This window comes from Phoca vitulina, unplaced genomic scaffold (genome assembly GCF_004348235.1).
Source record: "Phoca vitulina isolate PV1807 unplaced genomic scaffold, GSC_HSeal_1.0 scaffold2, whole genome shotgun sequence".
In the NCBI taxonomy this organism is placed as follows: Eukaryota; Metazoa; Chordata; class Mammalia; order Carnivora; family Phocidae; genus Phoca; species Phoca vitulina.
In genome coordinates, this window is record NW_022589705.1 from 30068801 (window position 1) to 30096081 (window position 27281).

Sequence of the window (27281 nt, forward strand, 5' to 3'; positions counted from 1 at the left end):
CATCATTGGTGATAATACCATTAATAATGCTATCTTCTACTACCTCTCCAGAATAAATAGCCCCCCCATCCAAGTAATTCGAATATTTCCAAGACTGTAGTAAGTATAAAAATTAGGTCTAAACTTTTTCCTTGCACACCCCATCTCCCTCTCCTTCACTTTTTGGTGGCAACAGTTAACCTAGTGAACCAGTCAAAAAGGAAGTAGCAGCAAAATACATCATCAGTTGCTTTAGTCATTCTCATCCCACTGGCAATAGAGGTGATTAGAAGTGACCACTAGATTGGATTTATGGAAATAAGTTTGAATTACTCAATAATTCAAGAGTTAAAATTAAATTTTACTTGACTGAAATCAGAATGCATGGTGCTTTGATAATAGGGCTGAAGTAAGCTTCATCCAGAAGCTAGTATTAAGTAGGAAATCAAGTCCCAGGAGAAGAAAAGAATCAATGATCCTAAGTGTTAAGGAAAACCAATTACTTCAGTGTTACATTTGCATTATTTACTCTTCTGCTTGGGTGACTACAGAAAAGTTTTGATTAGAAGTACCCATAGTAAATCAAAAATAAATAAACTTTAAAAGTAAACAAGACTAGTTCCACGTGGGTCTCTATGAAAGTACAATTTGATTTAATGGCCTGTAGGAGAAATGGCAGAAAAGCCTTCTATTTGGCAATATTTCTGTATAAGGTATAAGCAAGTGAACTAGGTAACATATTAAGTAACTGGGAAGTTTGAGCATGAAGTGGAAAAAGTTATAAAATGATCTCAGAAAGTATAAGGGGTCAGTCTTCCATGTTTGGGCAAAATATAAATTATGAAGAAAGGCACCATATTACAAAGCCTAGGAAGTCATTCTTTGCACAATTAGGCTTTGTGTTTAGAAAAGGTAAATGACAGAAGTAAATGAATCTCACTTCCTGAACAAGTTTCAGTGTATGCCTGGGGTGGCTGTAGTCAAATCTCCCAAACCATCTCTACTTCTGACACACGTAACGATCATAATTAATCTGAGAGGCAGAGGTAACTGAAATAGGTTTGGCATAGTCAATTTACTAGGAAGAGAATGATCCATATTAGAAAGATAGATAAAAAGGGTGAATTTAAAGGGTTTTTATTCTGTCCTCCAGAAGACCTCATTCCCTGACTTAATTTTACAGTTAAGACATAAAGTTCTAGGGAAGAGACTTTCTCCTGCCAGAGTATATGACAGCATAACTTGGGTTAGGGAAGCAAGAATTGTTTTAAGATGTAACTTGGAAAAAGGGCAAGAATTTGTTGATCTGTGATATCAGGTCTGGGTACCTGTAAGCTAAAAATTTTGGTCAGGCTTTTGAGGCATTTGCTGTGACAATCTTGTTCTGTCACTTACTTTTTCTATAGGCTTAAATCTTAAAATATTCGAGGAATATGAAGTTTTAAAATTATACATATTTTAAATTATAAAAATGGCAGAAGTGAGAAGTACAGAAGAAAAAAAATCTTCCCAAATCCATTTTGATATATTAAGTTTTACTTACACACCCCGCCCCACACACACAATGTAAATATTTGTTTTATGAGTTTCTTTCCATCATATCACATATTTCCCTAACTTACAGAGACTGCAGAATCAGAAATTTTTTGGTGTATCTGTATGCTAACCAGAGTGGAAGAGACCCTGGTTTTATTGTTCAACCTATATTCTCTTCCACGTTACTCTATCCTCTTCAAGCTAGAGGTTCAGGAAAAAAATCAGAGGCGAAGGGAGACCTGTAACTAAGTTGATAAATGGATTCCACAAAGGGGGATGAAGAGTGGGCGTCAACAATTTCACACTGGATTTCCAATTCAAAGAATCAAAACCCTCATAACCTATACATGGAACAGACCTTATAGGCAGCAATCCCACAAAGTCAGAAAATAAAAAGTTAACGTTTGAAAAAAAAAAAAAAAGAAGAAAAAGTCAGGGGCCACAATTACCACCTGCCCTCAATCTTCAGCCTGTCCTCATCTGCAGGTCAAATTTTGGTAGGCCTGAACATGAGGAGTAAATAAAAAATGCTTCTGAAGACCTCAAATACTGAAACAAATCTAAAGTCATAATTTATTCCTTAAATTCTTGCTTGACTATTTTATTTCCCATCCTAGAAAAGATTAGGAATGGTAACATGGAAAGAGGGACTCCTAGTAGCAGTCATATGGACAGCTTTTAAAAGTGACAGTCTGACACTGAGGGAGGAGACAACATACTTCAAAAACAAACAACGGATCTAATTGTTACACGGTACAATAATGTACATTCATACCCTAACTGTAAGTAAAATTAAACATATGTTATCCTGTATTTAATGGAGCAGTAAAATACTATTTTACAAATATTTTCAACTAAAGTGACAGAAGACTTAGCTCTGGTTACTGGAGAGAACAAGCTTCAGCTATCTACAAAATTCATTTGTGTGACATATGATATATTCAGTTACTGAATATACAAGACATGGTGTAAACGGTAGTTTATATAACTGTCATGTAAGTAAACCAAGTATTTAAACTGTCTTCTGGCAAGATTACTACTTAACATAACATTGTATCAGAATGTGTGCAAAGCACATCTCTGTAACATTGTTGCACTGCCTTATGGAGCTACTTCTAGCCAAACAGATCTGAGCTTTCTATAATAATTTTCAGATTTTGTAAGATATAGTAACAAAGACTATGACTGGCCCCATGGCTGCTGTCCAATAAATATTTACTGAATGAATAACAATTAAATTGTTTCATAATTCTATAGTTTAATAATTTACTTACTTTTGTCACTTCCTCTGCCCAAATCTAGCCAGCATTAAAAATTAGAGAAAAATATAGAGCATGAAAGAAAGTTGGAATTTAACATTTTCTACAACTTAGTATAGAAAAATGTAATTATAGTAACTAAATCAGTACAGCTTAATATACTGTGAAAGTATGCCTTCATATGGATCAATAGTATTAATTTTTGAATCTTATACTAATTTTATAAGTTACTAAGTAATAGTTTTCTAAAACTGGGAGTAAGTTGTAGTTCTCTCATCTGTAAAATGAAAGGTTTGGACTAAACATTTCCTAATTTCTCATTTAGGTCTAAAATTCTAGAATTTTAGGAAACTAAAATAAAGCAAGGATAGATAGACATTGATATAGCCACTGGTGGGGCACAATAAACTTGAGATGTAATGAATTTAAAATGACCAGAGTTAAACACATCTTATTTTAAGTAGATGACATCAGTAGCAAAACAGATGCCTAATAAGTGAAATAAAGTCTTGCTAATTGTTTAGGATATCCTTACCTAAAATAAAACCTATGATTTATATGCGAAGTTACCAATGACTGAAATAGTCTCACACATTTTCATTCACCTACAGATAGGACAATGGAAATAAATGAATGCATTCTCTTGCTATCTAAGGAAAGCCCTAATTTAGCCAGGGCTTCAAAAATTACAGTAGTTTAGAACAACAAAAATGCATTTTAAATACTCCGTACATAAACTTTCCCATTACATGAATTTTTTTGCCCCTTTTAGCTCAATGCTAATGGAATAAAGGCAGTCAGTTACCTGTGAATTTATTATTAACTGTACTGCAGATTCCATACTACTTCTATGGAAATAATGTATCTAGGAATATGATGCCAAACACCACATCTATAAATTTTTATTGGCTAATGTTTGTGAGTTTTTGGGCTATATTCAGATTTTACAAATTTCTATTTTGTTAAAAATTAAAAATTGCTAACATCTCAAAACTCAAATCCTCAAATCAAGCTCAACATATATATTGGGTACTACAGAACAATTTTCACTCCTGATTCTTGCCCAAAGCTATCACTATTCTGTAACTTTCTTAAGTAAATTAGTACTGGATAGGGAATGGGCCTGGCTACTACAGAAATATGGGGGGGTGAGTGTGTCTTGGCATGAAACTGCGTAAGAAATTAATTCTATGTTGAGTTTGGGTGAAAATTAAGGTAAATATCAAAAATACTGAAAAACAAAGTAAGTTTGTAAACTACACTTTTCTCTAAGTTAAGTAAATTTTGTTAATTTTCTTTGCCAAAAGTGAAAATACAAAGTGCCAGTTAAATTAATGTCTTTTACTAGGTATAAAAGGCACTATATATTTATATATAAATTCATATTCTAAAATATGAATTTGGCATAGCTAATATATTTGGCAATTAGAACACAAAATTTCTATTCTTCAAGTTCCAGTATTACTTCAGCTAGTATTCCCTGTATTTTTTGTTGGACTAATGAATTCATGGCTTTGACTACTTTGGACTTTTACAGCAGATAATAGCAAGAGAAGGCACTTTACTCAAGATGTAGAAAACACAGTAGGCCAACAAACCTTCAGCCATTTTACATGCAGGAAGTTGAGCATGTAAGAGAAATTTACCATATTGTTATCTCCTTCAAGGCGAGCTGAGTTTAGTTGCTTAAGTGCATAGGTAAGAGACAAAGAACACATTATACCAATGAACACAGTGAAACAATTACTTCTTCACAATAAAGGACACACAAACAAGTATTAAGAGAGCTGATAAAATGGTTTTCTACTTAAAAAGACATCTATGTTGTTCTACAGAATTTCACATAGTGGTGCCTATTCAACTTTTCCAAAAGATTCAGATTTTTAAAGACAAAAAACATGGTTGATGCTTGATTTTAAATTAGAATCATTTAGGAAAAACACATCACTTTAAAAACTGCCAGTTACCTACAATTTTTATTAAATTTTCACCTATGAAAGCCCTTCTGCCTACCCACAACTTTCCTATTCAAAGATCATTTCTAATTTATGAATGTATGATGCCTTCAACCATGTTCTCTTTCAGTCATCCTCAGCCAGGTCTTGGCATACCCTGAAGAAATATGAAAGGTATGTCAATCCTTATATTTTTAATAAGCTTTAAATTCTCATATGTGTACATTAAGGTTAAGTTACATGATGGTGCTCAGTTTACAGATTAAAGATTTAGACATATGTGGAAATGCTTAAGTGGGCAGAGGGACATTCACAATACTGTGTTATTGAAGATGTATTTTCCACATTTGTTATACCCAAAACTGAGGTTTAAACCTCTAAATATTAGAGAGCTTTGAAACTAGATGATTTTTTTCTTCCCATTAACAGAAGTCCGGAATAATTTAAAAAAAATTATGTAAGACCAAAGCTGGGTTAATTTAAATGCAGAAATTTTATTTGTCTTTGCTTCTTTGACAAGTTTTATACTATTTTCAAAATTGTGTTTTTGTTCATTGTGAAACATTCAAGTAGGTTTTCTTTCTGTTCAATTGGTGTATTTTTGAGAAATGCCTTTGATGTTGCTTTACCATTTTTCAACATGCTAACTAATAAAATACAAGTTAATAAAGTAGCAATATTGGATACAGGCATAAATATTTTACTGACTTGGCTAAGTCATCAAAAAGTTCAATCTAGTATACTAGATTGTGAACTGAGGGCAGTAGATATTTTGCATTATTTATCTCTGAATTCCTCAGCAAAGCGCCTTGTACAAAATAAGCATTCAATAAATATAGACTTTAAAAAGAGGTAACAAGAAACGAGTAAATGAATTATTAAAAAAAAAAAAAAGTGCTGATATGCACAGGTCCCAAACCTTACTTGCAGAGAAATAACTACTCACAAAACAATCCATGGAAATTTATAAAGTGAATTCAAAGAAATTCTGGGATTAGAGTCAACTAGGAACGAGGAAATGTGTCAAAGAAAAAAAAAGCAAACACAAACTCCTAGTGGTTTCTATTTTTCTGTGTTCTTCAAGTAAACAGAAAAGAAATACAGAAAAAAAAAAAACCCCACCAAAGATCACAGAATAATAGGCATGCCTTAAGGCTTTATGTAATAATAAACTAAGAGGACTTCTCCCTTCTAAAGTATTTCAGACTTACTACTATAAAGTTTGAAGAAAAACGAGTTGGTTATCTAGGGGAAAAGAACACAACTATAATCAGGAAATGTGAATTTCTACCTAAACTAATATTTTAAATATTTGGCTATAGTTAACTTCGTTTTATGCAATATATAAATTCTAGAAAAGCTGTGTATAAATGAAATTGTTCAATCAAGTCATTTGTGTAATTTTTCATTTTTATTTTAAATGTAAATTCTCATGGAAAAAATCTGTCCTCAACAATACTCAGCACAGAAAAACTGTCAAGATCTTTTCCGGATATATCAAAAGGAAACATCTTTCAAAATTTGTCTACTATTATATTTAGTTCTTACACATTTTAATAGCAATGGTAAAATAATTTAGAATAACCAAAGGACCTTATACAGTGTTAAATCTCTAAGTTTTCTGGAACTTTTCCAGATAAAAAAGATTATCATTATTCTGTAAAAATGCTTATGAAAGAAAGTTTTGTACTGACACTTGATGACAGTATTCTCATTCCACAATCATTATTGGGCACATACAGGCATTTTGAATGAAGAGATTTTGACTCATTTCCAAATGATCCTTATTTATCTTAACATTTTTTTCCTGATTATGAAATTAGTATCTTAAAAATCAATTCAGGGGCGCCTGGGCAGCTCAGTTAAGCGTCTGCCTTCGGCTCAGGTCATGATCCCGGGGTCCTGGGATCGAGCCCCGCATCGGGCTCCCTGCTCAGCAGGGAGTCTGCTTCTCCCTCTCCCACTCCCCCTGCTTGTGTTCCCTCTCTCACTGTGTCTCTCTCTGTCAAATAAATAAATAAAATCTTTAAAAAAAAAATCAATTTATATTTTACCACATAAATCTATTATTAGCAACTAGAAACTAATCCTAATTTAGAATCTCTTGTCACCTATAGTGTTCATTTTGAAGTTCTGATTCTGTGAAAAGCCTGTTTTGGGAAGTTAGTGTGTTCTTGATGATGACATCATGATAAATCCTGAGGTGAAATAGCCAGAGAATTTGGATTTAATGTCTTGTCAAAGCAAGCTCTTCTTCAGCAGTAACTAATACAGACTCTCCAAAAGGGGAACTGTTTAGAAGAAAATATTTCTAGAAGAAATTTATTCTGCTCATATAAAGTGTTGGGGTACTTTCACAAGACATCACTGTTTAATCCCAATTTTACCAGTTTTAAATTTCACTATAAAACAAGTCTCAACCTCTTCTTTCCCCAAACAAGGGAGCCACAGTTGTCTTCCACCAGCACTGTGGCCTATGTTCCTTAAGGCAATGATTCTTCATAATGACAGTGGTAGTGAGTTGGGAACAGAAGGCAGGGGGAATGTCATGCTTCTTGACAAAACATATCCCTTAGTATAAATTAAGAATTAACCTGTTAGCCTCCTCTAATAAATTCAGACTTGTTTATATTATACTATCTGATTAATGTCTTCCAACTTTGGAATGGAAATATAAGCAGTATAAATAATAGATTAAATAAGCTTATAAATAAAACCTTTTAAGAAACTTATAAATACATGTGTATGAATCATTAAATTACTATATTTAATATTTAACCAACTCCATTTAAAATGAAGACTATTCTGAGGTTAATTTTATGAAAAATATACCAGAACTTATGTATCCAAATGGGTTTCCTCCCCTTCAAAATAGTCACCTGGGCATCCATGCTGCAACTGTTTGAATGGTTTTGGAATTATTCTTGGTGACGCCTTTAGTCAGTTTGACTCACATGTGGAAAGGATGTCAAGTTTAATTTTTAGGTCACACATCAGCAATCTCAAACTTGACTTATTCTCATCTTAATTACTATCTGTTTTTCTATTTCAAATATAATAAACCTATCTCCAAAAGGATATTTGCCATCATCACTGAGGATATTTAAAGAACATGACAGAACTTTAGGAGCTCTTATAATTTTTATTTTTTAGCAACAGCTGTATCACTGAAATAATACTGCCTGTTGATATGACTACTGTGCACTGATTTGGATGCATTAAGTTCTGATAAGTTTGTTTAAACACAAAAACAATACCCTAAAGTCATATTCTACTCTTAGTAATAGACTGTAGCTTGCATGGTATAGGAGTAAAATATTTTACAAATTTTAGATTTATCAACCTAAGATTTTTTCTATGCAAAAAAACACTACTTACTGACGCTCTAGTTTCTGCAGCTTTTGCCTTTTTTAGTCTGGTTTTTGCAGCATCCAAATCCAGCCTTTTATTTTGTAATAGTTTCCTTTCTTTCTATAAAAATAGAAAAGAAAAAAAATAAAGGCTAAAGATGCTAAAATCCAGTAAGAGCATACACATTTAAAGTACCAGTCTCCATTAAATACATGAATCATCTGATAAACAAAGATCAATGATTACAAAATTGGCTATGAAGTAACACTTGACTCCTTTTTCTTACGGTTTTCAATTTTAAAATAATGGAGACATTCTAGATGCTGGGGAAATCTGGGAAAGATGGCAGGTGATGGCGGAAACAAAGAAATGCATATTTTAATATTTTGCGGTTTTGCCATCTAGGGAATGTTTTGCTCTATCATCTTGGCTGTCACAACTGGGGGGTGGGGAGATGTTACTAGGTAGAAACCAGGATGCTGCTAAATATCCTACAATGCAGTACAGCTTCTACAACAAAGAACTATTCTACCGAAAATGTCAGTAATGCCCAGGTTGATAAACTGTTTCAAACAGATTATCTAGGAAGTGCCAAGGTAAAGGAGGTATGGGCCTAGGTCAAAGTTCCTTGACACCCTAAGTGATCTACCTCAACGACTGGGCAGGCTCACTTAATGTGCCAGAGCACTGAAAGCAACTCTATTACTACAAAAGGAAATTTCAAATTTATAGAATAATGAATAAACATTAGTATGGTATCTTAGAATTCCTCATGGGAACTTCACCATAACAGGTAAGTTTATAAAAATTCACTGCTTGCTTTATTAATTCACAGACAGATTTCATATATCACATTTCATCCTGACAATCTAATATTTTTTAAATTGTATTTCAACTTGGTGGTTTTTCCTTTGTCTCAGGCAAAATACTTTTTACCCAGAGACAAATTCATTGTACACATACTGAGTTTCTAGAATATTTTATAGTAAGAAATCTGCAAATTAAAGTTTAAAGTAGTATTTACAATAAAGAACAATCTTGTAAAAATCTTAGGCAAAAAAAATCCACCTAGATCTTCACTCTCCATTGCTTAAAAAAAAAACCTAAAAAATAATACTAGGCTTGGGAAAGTTACATTTATTTCTTCAGCAATAAAACACAGCTGAATGTCAGAAAATAAAATCAGCAATAACAAGACTTCTAGGGATGCAAACAACAGAAAGTTGAACAGCCAGAAATACAGTAATTAGGTTTTTGGCTCCCAGTTTAAATGAATAGCTAACATGGCTATACTCTGGAGGTATTTTGTGCTATATTTTTATAATCATTCCAGGAATTTCTCTACAAATTTTAGTGCTGGTAATGAACAACAATTGATGTAATCTCAATAACACTGCAGGGACACAAAAATGGAAGTTCTTTATTTTGGTTAGCTTTGTGTTCTGCTGAATATGTACCTAGCTAGATTATTTAAATTTTCTAATCTGCTACATCTACACAGTCCGTAAGAGGGCAAATTATTCATTAAAAAGTGTAATTATATATATAAATTATTTTACTAAAAAAAAGGGAACATTTTCCAACTCACAGCAATTGTTTTGTAATCTCCTTCTATAAAGTTTCTTAAAGGAGTGAGAAAATTTAAAGCTGATGTTTGAATCAGCTCTCTGTCTGCTGTTCCAATTCGTTTTTGTGTTTCTCCACATTTAATAAGGGCATTACCTGCAAAGGAAAAAAGTGTTTTTTTTTTTTTACCATCTTCTGGTAATGTCAGAAAATAAAATCAGCAATCTGATCTGCTTTAAAGTTAGTTGTCACTTGTTTACTTAAAAAATCAAAGAGAATTAGCTGTCATTAGTTTTATTTTAAAAGTAAATTTAAGATTATAAATATCTGATGAAAATGACAGGTTCAAGAAGTCCTTATCATATCACAGTTAACTGTACCAATTCAACCAATGGAACAAAAGAGGATAAATACACTAAAAAGTATTTATGATCACAGCTCAAACAGTGGAGATATGTTTAGAAAAACATAATGCTTAAAATATTTTCATAAGTAGATCAAGACAAATTTTGTCTACTATTTCTATATTATGCATGGGCCTCAAGTATCTTTAAATAATAATTGTATATTTGTATCTTAAGTCAAAGAAAAATCCATGTTTTGCAACACATATACCTTAATGTTTAAATAGGACAAGCTCAGTGGAAAACAGAGCAAAAAGAAAGGGAACCACAAGACCAAGGTTCTACTTCGAGTTCTACCTCTAATCTTCAATTCTGTGGATCTTAAATCCTCCATGTTAGGATGAGACTAGATTTGCTTGGCAAGGAAGATAATATAACATAGTCGTTAAGAGCTCCATGTCTGGATACAGACCTCTCTTTGAGTTACTAGCTATATGATCATAGATGAATTATGTAATCTCTCTAAGACTCAGTTTCCTTGTCTTCAAAATGGAGATAATAGAATTTATAAGTAGGCTGTAAGTGAAGACTTATGGAAATAATACATTTATTGTGTATGTTTAGCCCAAGGCCTGAAATACTCAATTGTTAGTTATTATCAATTATAATTAAATAGATTCACAAAGCCCAATTCCAATAATCAAGGTACAGTCAATAGAACTACTACAGGTGAAAACAGATTAAGCATATTAAAAAAGGAAAAAATTTAGAAGGCTTTTGAATGTTTGTGCCCCACTAGGCCTTCAGCTTGGTGAAGGAAAGGGCGAGGTGTCCTTCATGTACCTTTATGACCTCCAGCATCTAACTGCTTCTGGCACAAGCAGGCACAAAAAATCTGTTTAATGTGTAAAATTTTTCTAAAATTAATAGTTAAAATTTAGAAATAAAACTATAGAAATTTTAATCATTTTCAGACTTCTCAAAGAAGTACCTTTTGAAGACCACAATGTAAGTTTCAGTTGTACATCTAACAGTCAATGGATTAACGCCATTCATTATACAGTATTTAGGTTATTTCCTTCTGACATAAAGGTAACTATTAAAACTTTAAGTTCAGGGGTGTCTGGGTGGCTCAGGCATTAAGCGTCTGCCTTCGGCTCAGGTCATGATCCCAGGGTCCTGGGATCGAGCCCCGCATCGGGCTCCCTGCTCGGTGGGAAGCCTGCTTCTCCCTCTCCCACTCCCCCTCCTTGTGTTCCCTCTCTTGCTGTGTCTCTGTAAAATAAATTAATAAAATCTTTAAAACAAAAAAACAAAAAAACAAAAAACTTTAAGTTCATTTTGTTCCAGAGTTTACGAACTATTTTATAAATCAGTACTATACATAGAAAATCATTTAATTTACCTATATTTCACACTCACATAAGGACCAATTTCCTGCAGAAGTCTTAATAAAGAGAATTATTTGCCATGAACAATAGGAAAAGAAGCTATAGAAATCTGAAATAGTCTTATATTCGGAGAAAATTAGATTTGGGGGATAATGAGCTTCAGAGTTATACACTGAAAAAGTCAGTACAGCAACTAAAAAAGCTGGCATAACTATAAAACATGATTATAGAAAATCTGAACTAGCTGAGGAAAATAGAATGAAATGTAATCCAAACATCCAAAGATAACCACTGTTAACATTTTTGTGGTAGTGACATTATTGTGTAATGAAAGCATTAGTGGTGTGTTCAAACACTATGTGCCAGGCATTTTATTACAAAAATAAATAAGCCCTCAAGAAAGCTTAAAAAAAATCATCTAGGGGAGACATATAAACAAAAATTACAATATATCAAAAGAAGTACTATAACGGAGGTTGCAAGATTCAATGGGAGCACAACTGAAGAATTCATTTAACTTTTAGATCTAAAATGATAAATGTGAATTCTCAAAATATATACTTAAATATATTAAGTTGAACCATTCATATTTACTGGTCATCTCTATTTCTTACTTTATCCAAAACTTAAACATAAAAAATTTGAAGTTAAAATTGATTCTACTAATATTAGGTAGATGTTAATGATGTCTCTAAGTAGTAAAAATCTAAAAGTAAAGCTAGTTTTTAGCAGATCTTTTTGCCTTTTGCTTACCATAAGCTGTTCCTGGGCCAAACTCAGTCCCTGCATCAATCATATATTGTCCCAAAAGTTCTGGGTTGTTTATACGACTTGGAGCTTTTCTATCCAGTTTCTCATAAACAAATTCTTCTATCCTGGCATCTAGGAGAAAGGTTTAAAATTATCAATGATTTCAAAAAAGCACAACTATTTAAAAAATTGTTTTTTTTCCCTACTACCCGTTTATCATCCTGTAAAATAAGATGAAGTTGGCATGCTTTTAAGTACATATCTTAATACATAATTATTAATTTTTATGTTAGAATATTATATAGCTCTATGAAACTTATACTTTAGAAATCTGTTAAAATATTTTGGCACAAAAATATTTACTTAAATATTTTTTATTTACTTAAATACTTAAATATTTACTTAAAGTGAAACTATCATATGATGAGATTCTAAAAGCACTGGTATTCACTTAACCTTGAATTTTTAACCTTGAATATATGTTCAATTTCAAAACCAGGGATTTCCAGCTATGAAAAAATGGATATAAAGTACCAATTAGAACCAAAGAGTCACATACTTTTAATACCTTTATCATACTTTTTTTTTTTTTAAGATTTTATTTGACAGAGAGAGACACAGCGAGAGAGGGAACACAAGCAGGGGGAGTGGGAGAGGGAGAAGCAGGCTTCCCGCAGATCAGGGAGCCAGACGCTGGGCTGGATCCCAGGACCCTGGGATCATGACCTGAGAGAAGGCAGACGCTTAACGACTGAGCCACTCAGGCGCCCCCCTTTATCGTACTTTTGTGTGCTCACATGGTCTCTCTCTTTCCTAGAGTCTAAATATAGGCATGGAAATTAAGGAATAGAACCACCTAGGTTTGGACCAGTCACAGACAGAGATCAGCAATATGATGTCTTGGCTTAATTTTATTGAATTTTGTTTAAAATACAAGATATACAGATACCTCTCAGCATGTATTCACTCAAAAGATTTCGTTAAAATATGAGACAGGTTAAAAGAAACAGTAGAATGCTAGTATACATGGAAAGGAAAAAAAATAATCAGTAAAATCTGAATAAACGCCTGGTTAGTGCAATATACAAAATATTCACACTTACACGGCTGCCTAATAGGTATGTGAGAGACAAATGAGAAAAAGATCAGTTTCCAGAAACAATGATTAACTATAAATCAAATTTATAGTCTAAAGAGAAGCTAAAAAAAAAAAAAGGTTCCTTCTAAGCATCTCAGATAATTACTCTACAAGTGAAGTTTCACACAGTGCACTGGAAACTTAAAAAGTGAACTGAACCAGTAACAGAAACACTTGAGGAGTCAGCATAAGCATTGATTATAATACATAAAATAGGCTATTGGAATAATACTCATTTATGTGGTAGACTCTGGAGCAGCATCAGAAGTTTTTAAGCAGGACTTTTAAAACCTTTAAATTAGTTCAAACCAAAAAGAGTCAGTTCAAAACACAACCATTTAAAAGATGTTAACTACATTTCAGAATTTCATTATCTGACTATGAGAGTGATTCTTAGCTTTGGTGCATTTCCATCTATTTGGTCAAAAGTTTAAAGTTGAATCCTATGTTGACTTCGTTCAGTTAATAAACATTTGGCATACTTTAAGTAAATGTTCATTTCAATAGGGCAGCAATAGACCATAATAAAATCTTAAAAGAATATGTGGGCAATACTGCTATAATGCAATATATATTTTTGAAAAACCCTAGGTTCCAGAAAATCATACTGTAAAAATTACAGGGCTTACAGGAAAAAGAGGTTTGGGTCTGACCACTCATAATCTGTGTAACTTTATAATCAGAGCACAAACAAAAAAATCCAATTTTGTTTACTACTTTAGACTTAAAACACTAACTAAAATTGTATTATATGAGCCATTGTAACTTTATACTAACGAAATTCCCGTTTATCAGTTGTGTATGAGTTTGCCATTCAGAAAAACATGTAGAACAGACTACTTACATGAAGAACTCTGGATAGAGCAAGGAACATAAGGAAAAATGTCTACTACTTTTTTAAGGTGCCCTGGTATATAATTTAAGTAGTCTTAAATGAGTAAGAAATACCACATAGTGCCCAAAGACAACAGGCCTCACTCAAAGTGTAAAAGGCCTATTTCAAAAGGTTACCATGATGGTACAGAATTACTAATGTTTTGTATAGTGCTTCAGGTTCATGGAATAGCAACAAAGTTTAAAGCCTGGAACTTAAGTTAGTATCTAAAAGTGAGCTTATGGCATTTCACAACATGGTCACAACACTGGGGAAAATGGGAAGGAAAGCATTTGCTGCTGCCTTTGTTCTTCAGTTTTGACGTGTAAAGCTCAGGGTGAAAAGACTGGGTGTTGATGCACCAGATTCTAGTTCAATTTCCACTTCTAATTAGCTATTCTACACTGTATAAAATGCTAACTTGTGATTTGCAATTAATAATTGTGCACCTTATTTGATAAATTACTGAGATGGGTGATCTGAAAAACCTTATAGTTGTCTAAAAATCAAATGGAATAATTTATGTAAAAATATCAAACAACATAAACATAAATAATTGGTAACTATGTAAGTTTCCATATAATTTTCCCTTAATTATTTGGGGACAATTTTCCTATTTTCACAGCCCTTCCTAACTCTTAAAATTAAAAGCTACTCCTGGGGCGCCAGGCTGGCTCAGTCCATTAAGTGCTGACTCTTGACTTTGGCTCAGGTCATGATCTCAGTTTTGTGAGATCGAGCTCCACGTTGGGTTCCACACTGAGCTTAGGATTCTCTCTCTCCCTCACCTTCAAGGAGTCGGGGGGAGGGGGCACTTGTATGTTCTCTTTCTCTCTCTCAAAAACAAAATTTACTCCCTGAAATTATCAAAAGGATTCTACAAAGGCATGGAAAACACAATTAATCAATTTGTTAGAGGGTACACAAAGAAGTGTTTATCATCCTCTTCTTCACCAAAAGCGCGCACGCGCACACACACACAAAACCCATACACCTGAAAGCCACAAACCAAAAACTGTTTTCCAGTAGCCATCAAAACCTTTTTTTTTTTTTTACATCAAAAAAACCTACTAATGGTATCTTTTAATCAGATTAGTCAATAAGGTAGACAAAGGTAAAAAGTTTCTTACTTGGATTTGGCTGCAATAACACTTCAGTTTGTTTCATTATTTTTTCTGTCCATATTTTGGTACATTCAGCTTTGCTAAGAAGGTTCTCTAAGTGAGCATCCAGTTCTGTCTTCTCCGCCTGGCCAAGCTTTTCTTCTGTGAACTGTTATTAATTATAAAAAAAATTAAACATACCTCAAATACATTTTAGGAACCTATATCAATAATTAAAAACTCAAACCCAGACAATCCCGAACATACAAATAATTGTAAACCATTGCCTTGAATGTTTTTGCTCCTATGGCAATTTATCCATACCTCTTTTGTGGCACTTATGCTGACCTTCTCTCTTTTTTTTTTTTTTTTAAAGATTTTATTTATTTGAGAGAGCGAGAATGAGAGAGAGAGAGAGAGCACATGAGGGGGGAAGGGTCAGAGGGAGAAGCAGACTCCCTGCTGAGCAGGGAGCCCGACGTGAGACTCGATCCCGGGACTCCAGGATCATGACCTGAGTTGAAGGCAGTCGCTTAACCAACTGAGCCCCCCAGGCGCCCCTATGCTGACCTTCTCTTAAGGTTATATCCTTAGTTCTGCTAAAATGGAGTGAACTCTACAGAGAATCTATATACTGCCTGGTATATAAAGTATATAAATATTTCTTACATCTAAAGGTAAGATAGTATAGTGATAAGGAGTAAGAACTTTGAGTAGGTTGGTGCTGAATTCAAATCCTGACAGCACTGCTTAATTTTGTGACCTGAACAGGCTTTTGAATATTTTCTTCTTAGGTATCTTCTATTATTAAAGGGAGATGATACATAACATACAGTACTTGGAGAATTAATTAAGAGTACGTATGCAAATCACTTTGTTCAGTGCCTGGTAATTATTATTTTGAATTTAAAAAAGGGCTGCTTATGTTTAATGTGGCTTTGTATTAATGGCACTTTAATCACACCTAGTTAGATAGGCTCTTATGGGATGTTCTGGGAAACCATCATTTGTTTCTTCAGGGTATGTTCCAACAATTGATTTATAGACTAACTTTTGGAACATATACTATTCCTACTATGGAGGAGCATTTTTTAAAGATCATAATATGTAGTTAAATATACTCAGCATATCAATTTTTATGACCTTGAGTGTGTTGGTTTTTGAGGAAAGGCAGCAATGCCCATACAAGAACAAAGAGATAAAAAGTTTTCCATGTAGATTTTATGGAGACTTTTGAAGACTTTTAAATACTAGAAGTGATGACTCAGGCTGTTTATCATGTATATTTTTCCTCTAGAATATGTGGCTTTCTCCCATCATAACAGAGGCGTATCACTAGCACTAACTCTTTTTTTTTTTTTTTTTTAAAGATTTTATTTATTTATTTGAGAGAGAGAGAATGAGAGACAGAGAGCATGAGAGGGAGGAGGGTCAGAGGGAGAAGCAGACTCCCTGCTGAGCAGGGAGCCCGATGCGGGACTTGATCCTGGGACTCCAGGATCATGACCTGAGCCGAAGGCAGTCGCTTAACCAACTGAGCCACCCAGGCGCCCTCACTAGCACTAATTCTATACTCATTAGTTATGACTCATTTCTGGCTAACAGAATATAATGTTTACCTTGCTTTTTTCTTCCCTTTCATTTCTTAAAATATCTTCTGCTGCTCCATTTTTCTGAGTTTTATTATCTGTTTCTTTTAGCATCCTTCTTATTGGTCTAATACTTTCTGTTGATTATCAGTTAACAATTTTAGCTAAAAAGTCCTCTAGAATGTTAGTCTTAAGAGTCTGGTTACAACCCCCCATTGAAGGTCTTGTTCAGGGGCTAGAAATAAATGCTTCAATAGCTTTTGTAAAGCCTTAGGTCTTTTTGAAGGAGACTGGCCTGTAGCCAAGCCCTCACCCAGTGGGTGGAATGGGGAATAGCACTTCCAAAGCTACTGCCTAAGACCACAGTCTTGCAGTGTACTGTAACTGAGGATGGGAATAGGAGATGCATTAGGCAAAAGATCAAAACCCTGATGCCAAGGTCAGTTGGGTAACTACTGCAATTTCAGTTTTGAGAGAGAACTGTGGTATTCTCTATAGATCCCTGAAAATTTGAGGCTATCGACCTCTAAAGAGGGATAGATTAGAATTTCACATGTTCAAAGTCTACCTCTAATGGTTAAATAGATTCTCTCTCAGGTAAAGCAACCAATACAAGGGAAAGAAAATGGGGAATATACCCATGTGAACATCACCTATAAAGGATGATCTACCAGTAGAGAAAAATTCTTAACTTAGCACCTTAATAAGAAAGTATATTTGTTTGTTTATTTGAGCTCTACTTATGTGAAGAGTATTTGTTTATTTGATTCACTCCTTGAACACATATTTATTAAGCACCTTCATATGTGCCAGGCACTATTCTAAGCACAAGGGTTTCAGCAGCCAGAAAAAACAGGTTTCTGCTCTTAGGAAGCTCCCATTTTAATGGGGCAGACAACAAACAATAATTTGATAATAAGAATATAAAGATAAAAAGACAGTGGACAGAGGACTGAGTAGGTGGTCCTATTATTTCTTGAGTGAGTGACTGAACATTTAACTGAATGAATTAATGAATTTGAGTACAGAGGAAGGAAGAATTCAATCTGCAGGGAGAGGGGAAAACAGGAGAATCAGGGAAGGCTTCAAGGGGAGAGGGATATGCAACCTGGGCCTGGAAGGGGGGAAGAGGAGTTTTCAGTGTGAGATGTGGGTGGTTAGAAAAACAGCTTCTCTGAGCAGGTAACAATTGACCTGAGAGCAAACGATAAGAAATGAGGGATTTCTAAGGGAAGGGTAGAGAGTCCTCTGATGATTTATCTTCCAGTTGCATTTCTAGAAGATTCATTAGCACCACCTTTATACATGTTAATTTTTTATAGAACTCCTTATATTTAACAACCAAGAACAGATTAAAACAATAATCCATAGACTCATAATTTAAAAATCAGTATTTAGTAGGTCAGTTTTTGTGCAAGGCACTCTGCTAAGAACTAGAAGACATGGTTGCTGTTACAGGAGAGCTAAATGAAAACTATTATCTAAACAATATAAACTTACAGGCCTATTTTCTTCAGTACATAAAATTATGTTAAACTTTATCTAACAGTGGCTGGGTGATGGACACTGGGGAGGGTATGTACTACGGTGAGCACTGTGAATTGGTGTAAGACTGATGGAATCACAGACCTGTACCCCTGAAACAAATAATACATTATATGTTAATAAAAAAATTAAAAAAAAAAACTTTAACAGATGTTTTAGAAACATTGGAATTAGAGGTACAGGCTAGAAATTACTTAAAAATGTCTATAAATAGCAATTTATAAACAGTAGTTTATCAGTAAGTTTATCTAACACAAGTTAGGTTTCAGGGCAAGTTTTCTCCCAATAATATTTCGGCAAGTTAACTAGAAAGTTAATTATCTGGAAAATAAAATATTTCAAACTTCAGGTCAGAAGGCCCATTTGCTTAATTATTTAATTACTTTCTCTATGACTCTCATTATACTACCTTATAGTATCTTTCATTAAATACTTTGCTTTTTAGTGAAAAGACAGAATGTATAACAGCGCCAAGCTCAGTATTTGCAACATGTCATTTTTTAGGAGTCTGAGCAAGAAATAAAATAAAGTGACTTATAATATAAGATCCCATAAACACTGTAAGGAGGTTTTTAGTATTTTAGTTCAGAAGGGCAAAAAACAAAACCCAAAAATATAAAGAATGCTTAAGAATGAGTGAGATAAAGTCTGATTATAGAAAACCAGTTTAGAAAACAGCAGTTCTGTAGGAAAGCCCACGTGAGCAGTGTATTAAGTACCAGTAATAAAGTCTGATATCTACTTGCATTTTCTGAGAGTAAAAACAGTTGCTATTCTTTTACTCTACCTAATTCTGTGCTTTGAATTCCAATATGTTATATATGGTCTTGTTTTATCCTTTGTTTTTAACGTTTTCTTTTCTCAATAAGATGATTTATAAGAACTTTTTTTTTAAACTTCTGTATTTTTAACAGTGTCAGGGCGTAGCATAAATTAGAAAATGCCATATACTAAGCTGTGCATTTTATATCAAACACTCCAAAAAACCCCCTTTATAATATGTAGGTAAGAATCAAAACTTTATTGATGAACATTTTGCCTAAGGTGTCAGTGTCGTGTTTCAATTTCACATGTTTATTAAAATCATAGTCTCATTCCACTATAAGACTTCCAGTAAATACTTGCTGATTTCAAGAAATTAATATTTTCTATTACCATTATACAAATATATTTCAGTTCTTCCTTGCCCCTCCCTGTGTCTTTGTTCACAGCACTCTGGTCAGATGGATCTTATAGCCCACCTCAGCTTCCTACATGTATTCAGTAATTATCAAATTAAGGATAACTTTAATCCTATCTGGAATGAACAAAAAAGGTGGGGGGTACAAAAAAACACTGCTAACGTTATCATATATTTAAGTTGAAATTATACATTTAAATTTTATTAAATACATAACTGTAAAAGACATAGTATCTCCCATGATTTTATTGTGGGGGTTTAAGGATTTTTTTCCATCATTAATCAGAAGGTATAACACATTAAGTTAACAATACAGTACCATTTAATACATACATTTTTCTCTAATACATTTTAACAAAGCATCTACTATAGAATATGATGAGTTATATCAACTAGATTTAGGTTTAAATTGTTAATCAAAATACTTATGGGGTATATATTTTCTTCCATTATATGTGAGATGTAGAAGCAGCACATGACATGGTTCTTGCCATCAAGGATTTTATGGTCTTAAGAAACATAAAATGATAATAATGATATGCTTCTGAGAAAGACAAAAGATCTTCTCCTTCTTTAAAAAATTAAAAATCCTTCTCTTAAATACCAAAAATTTAAAATTTTACTCTTAAAACTTTTAGTTTTCAACATCTTTAAGTCCAAAATCATTAGTTTGTAGTCTCCTTTTTTTTTTTTTTAAAGGAGAGAGAGCACAAGCAGAGGGAGAAGCAGACTCCCCGCTGAGCAAGGAGCCCAATGTGGGACTCGATCCCAGGACCCTGAGATCATGACCTGAGCCGAAGGCAGTCGCTTAACCAACTGAGCCACCCAGGAGTCCCTAGTTTGTAGTCTCCTAACAGCTGTTAAAAACTATAGTTGATTTTAAGCATTTTAATGAATGTTTAGTAGTTTTAATAAAAATCTTTGTGAAAACAACCTATAATGAAAGTCAGAATGTCACAGAAATCAAAATCCAATGTTCTCCACGAGATAATTTGATGTACAGTTCTTTCATAATTATTTCCTTAGTAATACAGTAAAATGACAAGGGAACAGAAAGCTTAATCCCCTCTTTATGTATTTTCTCTAAACACTGCTTTAAGGAAAGGACTGTCTTTGAGTCAGCCACATTACGCCAGGCACTGTGATCTTTTCTTTATTACAGGATAGGCATATAGCCTACAGTATAAAACATGGAGCCTAGATTCTATACCATGCTTTACCACAAAGAGAAAAGGATAACAAGTAAAGAGGCTTTGTGATGAAAGACATCTATTTAGTATGAACTCTCATCATCAATTCTTTGGGTGAAGTAATATTTTAAAAGTTATCTAAACTTCTTGGGGGAAAAAATGTATAACACAAATTCTGATTATAATGTGTTAGTAAACTGTAAAGTAAATACTTCTCAACTTATTCTCAATTTTGGCTGCTCTTTGGAATTACCTGGGGAGTTTTCAAAAACAATGATGCCAAATCCAACCCCAAAGATTCTACTTTAACCAAACTGGGGTGTAGCCTGTAAAGATTCCTCAGGTAATTTTAAGTGCAGCTAAGACTGAGAACTACTGTTCTAAGCTCGTAGATGATTATTTTAACATCAGGTTAACAAACCATCTTCTATCTAGTAGTTTACTAAATTAACATCAATAACACCAAAGGATATGAAGTTTTGGGTAACAGTAAATATGCAAAGTTTTTACGTAATGAGAAAATGTATGGACTTTGAATGTGACATGTTTTGTTTATTAGAATTTGAGAGACATGGTAAAGTTGTTACAGTTTAAATTCCATAAAGGAAACAGGATTTCAAAAGGGCTTGGACCAATGTTTGGACAAGTTGGAATTCCATCCAGATAGGATCTAACAGGAGTTAGTTGAGGGCAGCAGCATATTCATCTTTACCTCTCCAGCTTAGACACACCATTTTTTGCTAAATAAAATCAGAGATGAAAGCCAAGCTTGCAACTAAATATTAAAGACTTTCCCCCCCCTCAGAAAACAGCTGGCATTCATGAAGTTCATAGTATAACTTCAGTAGTTAGGTTCAAAGGAAATGTTAGAAAATTAAAACGAAACTCCTAAGTAATTAAAGTTGAAATTTTTTTTTGGAAAGCATATGGTCTTATTTTAAAGATGGTGAGCAAAGTTTTGCTTCAGTATCAATTCTGAAGTAAAAATGTGTCCACTTGAAACATTTATCAAATGAAGTAACAGAATAGTACTTCAAAAAATGGATATTTACTACAAAGAAAAAATAATTACGACAAAATGGGGCTAGACTATGAAGTCTTTGAGGGCAGCAACTAGGTCTCATTCATCTTTGTACTTCAGTGCCAAGCACCTAGGATGGTACTCAATAAATACAGATTGAATTAAACAGTTTAATATTTTAGACTGGCATTAGTCAACTTCAAGTTCAGCAGATATAATGTTAGAAAAATACTAATAAAAAGAACAAAATTATTTAACATGCTAAATGATTCAAAGAGTAAACTTTGCATATGGATACCCTGCCTGGTTGAAATGATATAAAAAATTTAAAAGAACAATGTTGGATACTGTGAGAGGGGAATAAGAAACAGAGTTGATACAAACTTTATAATAAAGATGGGAAAGCCATAGAGAAACAGAATTTTATAGCTCCGAGGGACCTTACATAACAGTTCATTAGAAGAAAAATGCCACATGATCGTACAGAATTGAAAAATGCCACAGGAGTTCACTTCAAGCTCTTGTGGTCTGAGGTGGACTTTAAGTTTTATCTTGAAGGGAAGGAAAGACTACACAAAGAGGGAGGGGGTAGAGGACATTCATGATGAGTTTAACTGTATGAACAAAAAAGTCTACAGTTAGAAAAGTACAAGGTATTTTGGAAATTAAAAAATAATTTGATAGCAATACAGTGTTTATATATGAGTGAGAGAAAAGACAAGGCTGGAAAGGGGTATGTAATGCTCAACTAAGGAGTCTGGACCAAAAAGACAGATACTAAGAATAAATGTCTTTTAAGACAGTATTAAAGTAACAATTTATGGAGGACAAATTACCTGATACTTTTGTATTCTATTATTTTGAGGGAGTTAAGAATAATAAAAGCACCCAAACAGACTGTTAAGGAATGAATATATCTATTCATCATATATTTTTACCTCAACGTTCTTTCAAAGTTGTAAGGCAGATAAACAGATTTTATGAGTGAGAATAGAGTGATGAAACCCATTTGTATGTTTAACAGTTTTTCTTTTTTAAAACAGGGAGTGTTTACTTGTTAACATAATAACATAAAAATTTTTAAGTAAAATGAAAAAAGATATGGCAGTTGGCCACCCAAAGAATGGTCTATTCCTTAAGGTATAATTTGATTTGAATAGAAATTATTATTTAGAAATGTGAAAGCTAAATTCCATTCCTACTGTTCTTATTGCTTATAATGAGTAACTGGCATAGTTCTTACCCTATTCTTAGCATGAAACTTGGCACTTGACACTATACTGATGTCAATGCAATTTAGCCTGGGAATTCAGTTATTGACTAAATACTAAAATGACAAAGCAATGTTTTTGTTGAAAATTACCAAACAACATTCCAAATTTCACGTGTTACATTTTGGAATTATTTTTTTTCCTTACATAATGAAAAAACAAAACAAAACAACAGTACTGTGCAAAATGTCAAAACATTCAAAAGTATGATAGTATAATGAAACTCAGCTTCGTAACTGTCAACATTTCGTCAATGTTTCAACTACTCCCCTTTTCTCTCTTCTGGAATATTTTAAAGCAATCCTCAGACATGATATAGTTTATACATAAATATTTCGGAATCTATTTCTAACAGATACAGACTTAATATAAAAAGACATACTGAAGTCTGTTCCTCCTGAAATTTTTCCCTTCTTCAGTAAATGGCTCAAGCCAAAACCTTACAGCCATCCGTAACTCATCTTTCCTCCTTCCTACCCTAGAGCCAATCTGGGAAGCAATACTGAATAGATTCTGAACCTTCCCTGCTATCACTTTCACCTAAGTTATATCACTTTTTGCCTATCCTATGGCTACAGCTCCCTAACTGATGTCCTTAGTACCCCAGAACCTCAGTCTTTGCACTTGTTCCTTCTGCCTAAATTGCTTTTCCTCCAAAAAATTGGAACTGTCACTTCCTTGAGGTCTTTTGGAATTTGATCCTATTGGAAAGGCTTGCCATGATCATTATGTCTATACAACATGGCAAAAACTGCCACCCCTGCCATTTACTTATTACCTCTGGCCTTTTTCTCCATCACCTGATGTATTTACTGTTAGATTATAAGCTCCAGGAGGGCAGATGTTTTGTTAATTTATTCACTGCTGTATCACCAGTGTCCAAAACAGTGTAAGGCAGACATGGAGTAGGCATGAAAGTATTTAATACTGAAAATTATTTGATAGCTCAAGAGATTAGGACAGACTTTAAAAACTAAAGAATCTGAAACAATGAGTAATTAAAATTCATCTAGGGTACTCTTTTGAGAACTTTGCTAGATTTTTTATATCAAGTCTATTGACAATTTAAATCAAATTCTAGTACATGTGTCTGTCCTATTTAAGCACTGTGGATTATGTACCTGAAAACATACCTGTCTTTAAAAGTGTCATTATAATGTCAAATCTCCACTCAGCAAACAAAATCATTGGGAATCAGCAATAAAACACCAAAGGCCTCTTTTCAGTTAACATTAAGTCTCACAAATCAAATTCATTTCAGACCTTCAAGCACTCATTCTTCTTGCTCCCCATCTTTGAGCTATTAAAAGTAGGTTAATTTAAATCAAGAAATTATTTTAACCATACAGCTCAATGTCTTTACAATATAGCTTATATTTTCATGGAGAATAGGGAGATGAGGGTTAAGGCAGCTAGCTTATTACTCACTATGCAGATTATGGAACTGAGAATCAAGACCTAGAAGGAATGTCCCATGCCGTAAGTGCTATCTGCTTAAGTATTATTGAAATGCTCAGACTGTAGTACCAGATGATCTTTAAGGTCTCTCTAGCCTGTAACATTCTGTTACTCCATATCTACAATGCCTACCCTGGAAGAGAGAAGCAGCTTGCAATGAGTAGTAGATCAGACAGCACTTGGCTATTTACTAGCCATGCCAGTTAATCAAGTTTCTTAACCTCTCTAAGGCTACTTCCTTATATATGAAAGGAGTTAATAATATCTATCTGGCAAAATTACAGAAAGGATAGTAGGTAATCTGTCAAATGCCTTGCAAATGTTTGACGGCTTTTTCACAATATAGGCAGCTATTACCTTGCTCTAGTTCTACCATGCTTTTGCCAAGAGCAGTGCAACGTAAGATCAACTATACCAATAAAATTGCGGTAAAGGAGACAAGTATAGTAGTAAAGGCAGGACAACTGATTTACATTTCAGTATCAGTTTGGTATGCATATTAGAAAACTATTTTTGTTTTCTCTTTACAAAAGAGAATGTTGTTGCTACTGTGACTATGCCATTAACACCAGATTGTTTATAACTCACGTTGTGGTGAAATTTACATCTGTTCATAGCTTTAACTGAGTTGGCATAATGTGGGTGATGACTGGAAAACTGTCCAAGTTCCCTAGACTGATACTTCTTTGTGGAATGCCGCGAGAGAGCTAAATTTCCCCCTTAAAGTGTATTTGAAACACAAAACTCTTGACAACAGGCAAAACAGGAGTCTCCCCCTCCCCCCTCTCCAAGCCCTACTGCCGGTGCTTCCCATTTTGAGAATGAGTGGGAACCCCCCAACTCCAGGCTTCCCAAGGCCTTGGCGGAGTAAGGACGCCAACTGGTGATCTCCATTTCACCCGCGGACTGCCTAAGCCCAGCGACCGTCCTTTCAGGGAGAGAGAGAGAGAGGGCTGGAAGGAACTGTGTTGGCAGCTCTTTGGGTTCAGGGGCAGGAAAAGGAAACTTCCTTCTTGGACTCCGCGGGGAGAGTGAGGGAGACGAAAGGAAAGGGTGGGGGTGGTGCAAGAAAGGTCTGTGTCTCGGTTACCGCGCGGGACTCGCAGGGCCCTCGCCCGCCCCAGGAGGGCGGCCACACCAGCACCGTCGTCGTGGGGCCAGAAAGGAGGGCGGTGCTGTGTCTCGGCCCGGAGCCGAACTCGAGATGTCCTTCAGGGGCCGGGGAAGCTCCCGGCAGCGTCCCCACCCCGCCTCGCTTCCGGGGAAGCGGCGGTTGAACGGGAGGTGGGCAGAAAACGGCCGCCGGACCCGGAGGGGCACCAGGCCGCGCCCATCAGCCAGGCCTCCGGCCGCAGGCCTGCCAGCCAGTCGGTGAGGCCGGGTGCGGAGAGCGCCGCCGCCTCGGGCGGCCCCTCCTTGGCCCTCTCGGGCGCCGCCGGCCCTCCCCCCCACGCCCCACCGCGGTACCTGCACTGCACGACTGAGGAAGGTTCCCGCGTCGGCCGCCAGCTTCTTCACGTTGAAGTCCATGATGTTCATCCTGGGCGGCAGCCGGGCGGAGCTGCCGGCTGACCTAGCGGGGAGGCGCCGCGGCCGGGCTGGGGCGCCGGGCGAGAGTGGCGGGGGCAGACGTGGTAGGTGGAGGGAGGCGGCGCCAGCTCCGCCGCCGCAGCTGTCGTTTCCGTGAAGGGGAAGCGAGAGGGTGGGGCGAAGGGAGAGAACGAGCGCTTCGGGGCGGGCCGCGCGCCCAGGCGGCGGCGGCGGCGGCGGCGGCGGCCGAGACGCAGGGCCTGCTCCGCCGGGAGTGGGGCGTTAGCGTCGGCACTAGCCGCGGTGGGCGTGTCGGACACTGACCGACTGGTAATCCGCCGTGTGGGGCGGGGTCTCGGACGGAGGAAGCCGGCGCGGGCCGCGGGGTGGAGCCTTTTCAGAGGTTATCGCGGGAACAGCGACCCCTTCTGGATCGCCGCGGCGCAGTCGCTGGGCGCGCCGGAAGCTTGGCCAGCCGCCCAGGAGGGAGGGTCACGTTACCCCCGAGAAGGGAGTCTCGGGGTCGTAGAGCTGCTGTAGGTTTGCATTTAAGCCCCTGAAAACTAAAAGCAGAGACAACCCAAATTCCCCTTTTTGTTTTAAGAGAAAATTTGAAAATTGTAGTATAGAAGTACACTATCTGTGAAATTAGAACCAACAGCTCCCTGTCATCTTGTAGCACAAGCGCCCCGCTTATCCCGGACGCCTGGTGGCACTCGGCGAACGTTTGCTATTAGAATAGGGTTGAACTTATAGTTCCCACCGAGTCTGTTGTTCATTCAGCATTACTGAGAATCTTCTGTGTACCAGGACTGAATCAGGTGCTGAGATACCATGCTGAACAAGACTGTCCCTGGCCTCAAGGAGCTCTCAGTTCGGTTACTTGACAACCTTCGGGGACATCTCCACACCCACCTCAAGCTCTGTTAACTATTTGCTGCTGAAGGGACTTTGTGACTGTTTTAAGGCAGCAGGCCCACGCTGGATTACGGGAGGAACATGAGATGCCTACTGTGTGCAAAGTGCGGTGACGGGGGACACAAAGTGCCAGGTGGAGGACGCAAAGAAGTATAAAATGGTGAGTGAGATAGAATAACTCTTAACCCTTAACATTCAGCCTGGGGAATTTTAATAAATGAGAATATGATGTGAAATCTGTTCAAGAGCCCATGATTCCAAGTAACTTTCTTTTTTTTTTAAAGATTTTATTTATTTGACAGAGAGAGACACAGCGAGAGAGGGAACACAAGC

The 27281-nt window shown here is 35.6% G+C and overlaps 1 protein-coding gene across 4 annotated transcripts in view; it reads right to left on the minus strand.

Moving 5' to 3' along the window:
- SH3GLB1 (SH3 domain containing GRB2 like, endophilin B1) overlaps window positions 1-26263 on the minus strand; it is a 34382-nt gene extending 8119 nt beyond the window's left edge. Inside the window, exons 1-7 of one of the 4 annotated variants that reach the window (XM_032424609.1) lie at window positions 25968-26263; window positions 15274-15415; window positions 12135-12263; window positions 9669-9802; window positions 8108-8200; window positions 4373-4459; window positions 2790-2813 (exon numbers count right to left, since the gene is read on the minus strand). In XM_032424609.1, coding sequence (XP_032280500.1) covers window positions 2790-2813; window positions 4373-4459; window positions 8108-8200; window positions 9669-9802; window positions 12135-12263; window positions 15274-15415; window positions 25968-26039 — 681 coding nt within the window. In that variant the 5' untranslated portion in view covers window positions 26040-26263. The remainder of the gene's footprint in view (window positions 1-2789; window positions 2814-4372; window positions 4460-8107; window positions 8201-9668; window positions 9803-12134; window positions 12264-15273; window positions 15416-25967) is intronic. The other 3 variants (XM_032424613.1, XM_032424614.1, XM_032424615.1) reach the window with 3 other exon arrangements.
- Window positions 26264-27281: the final 1018 nt, after the last annotated feature.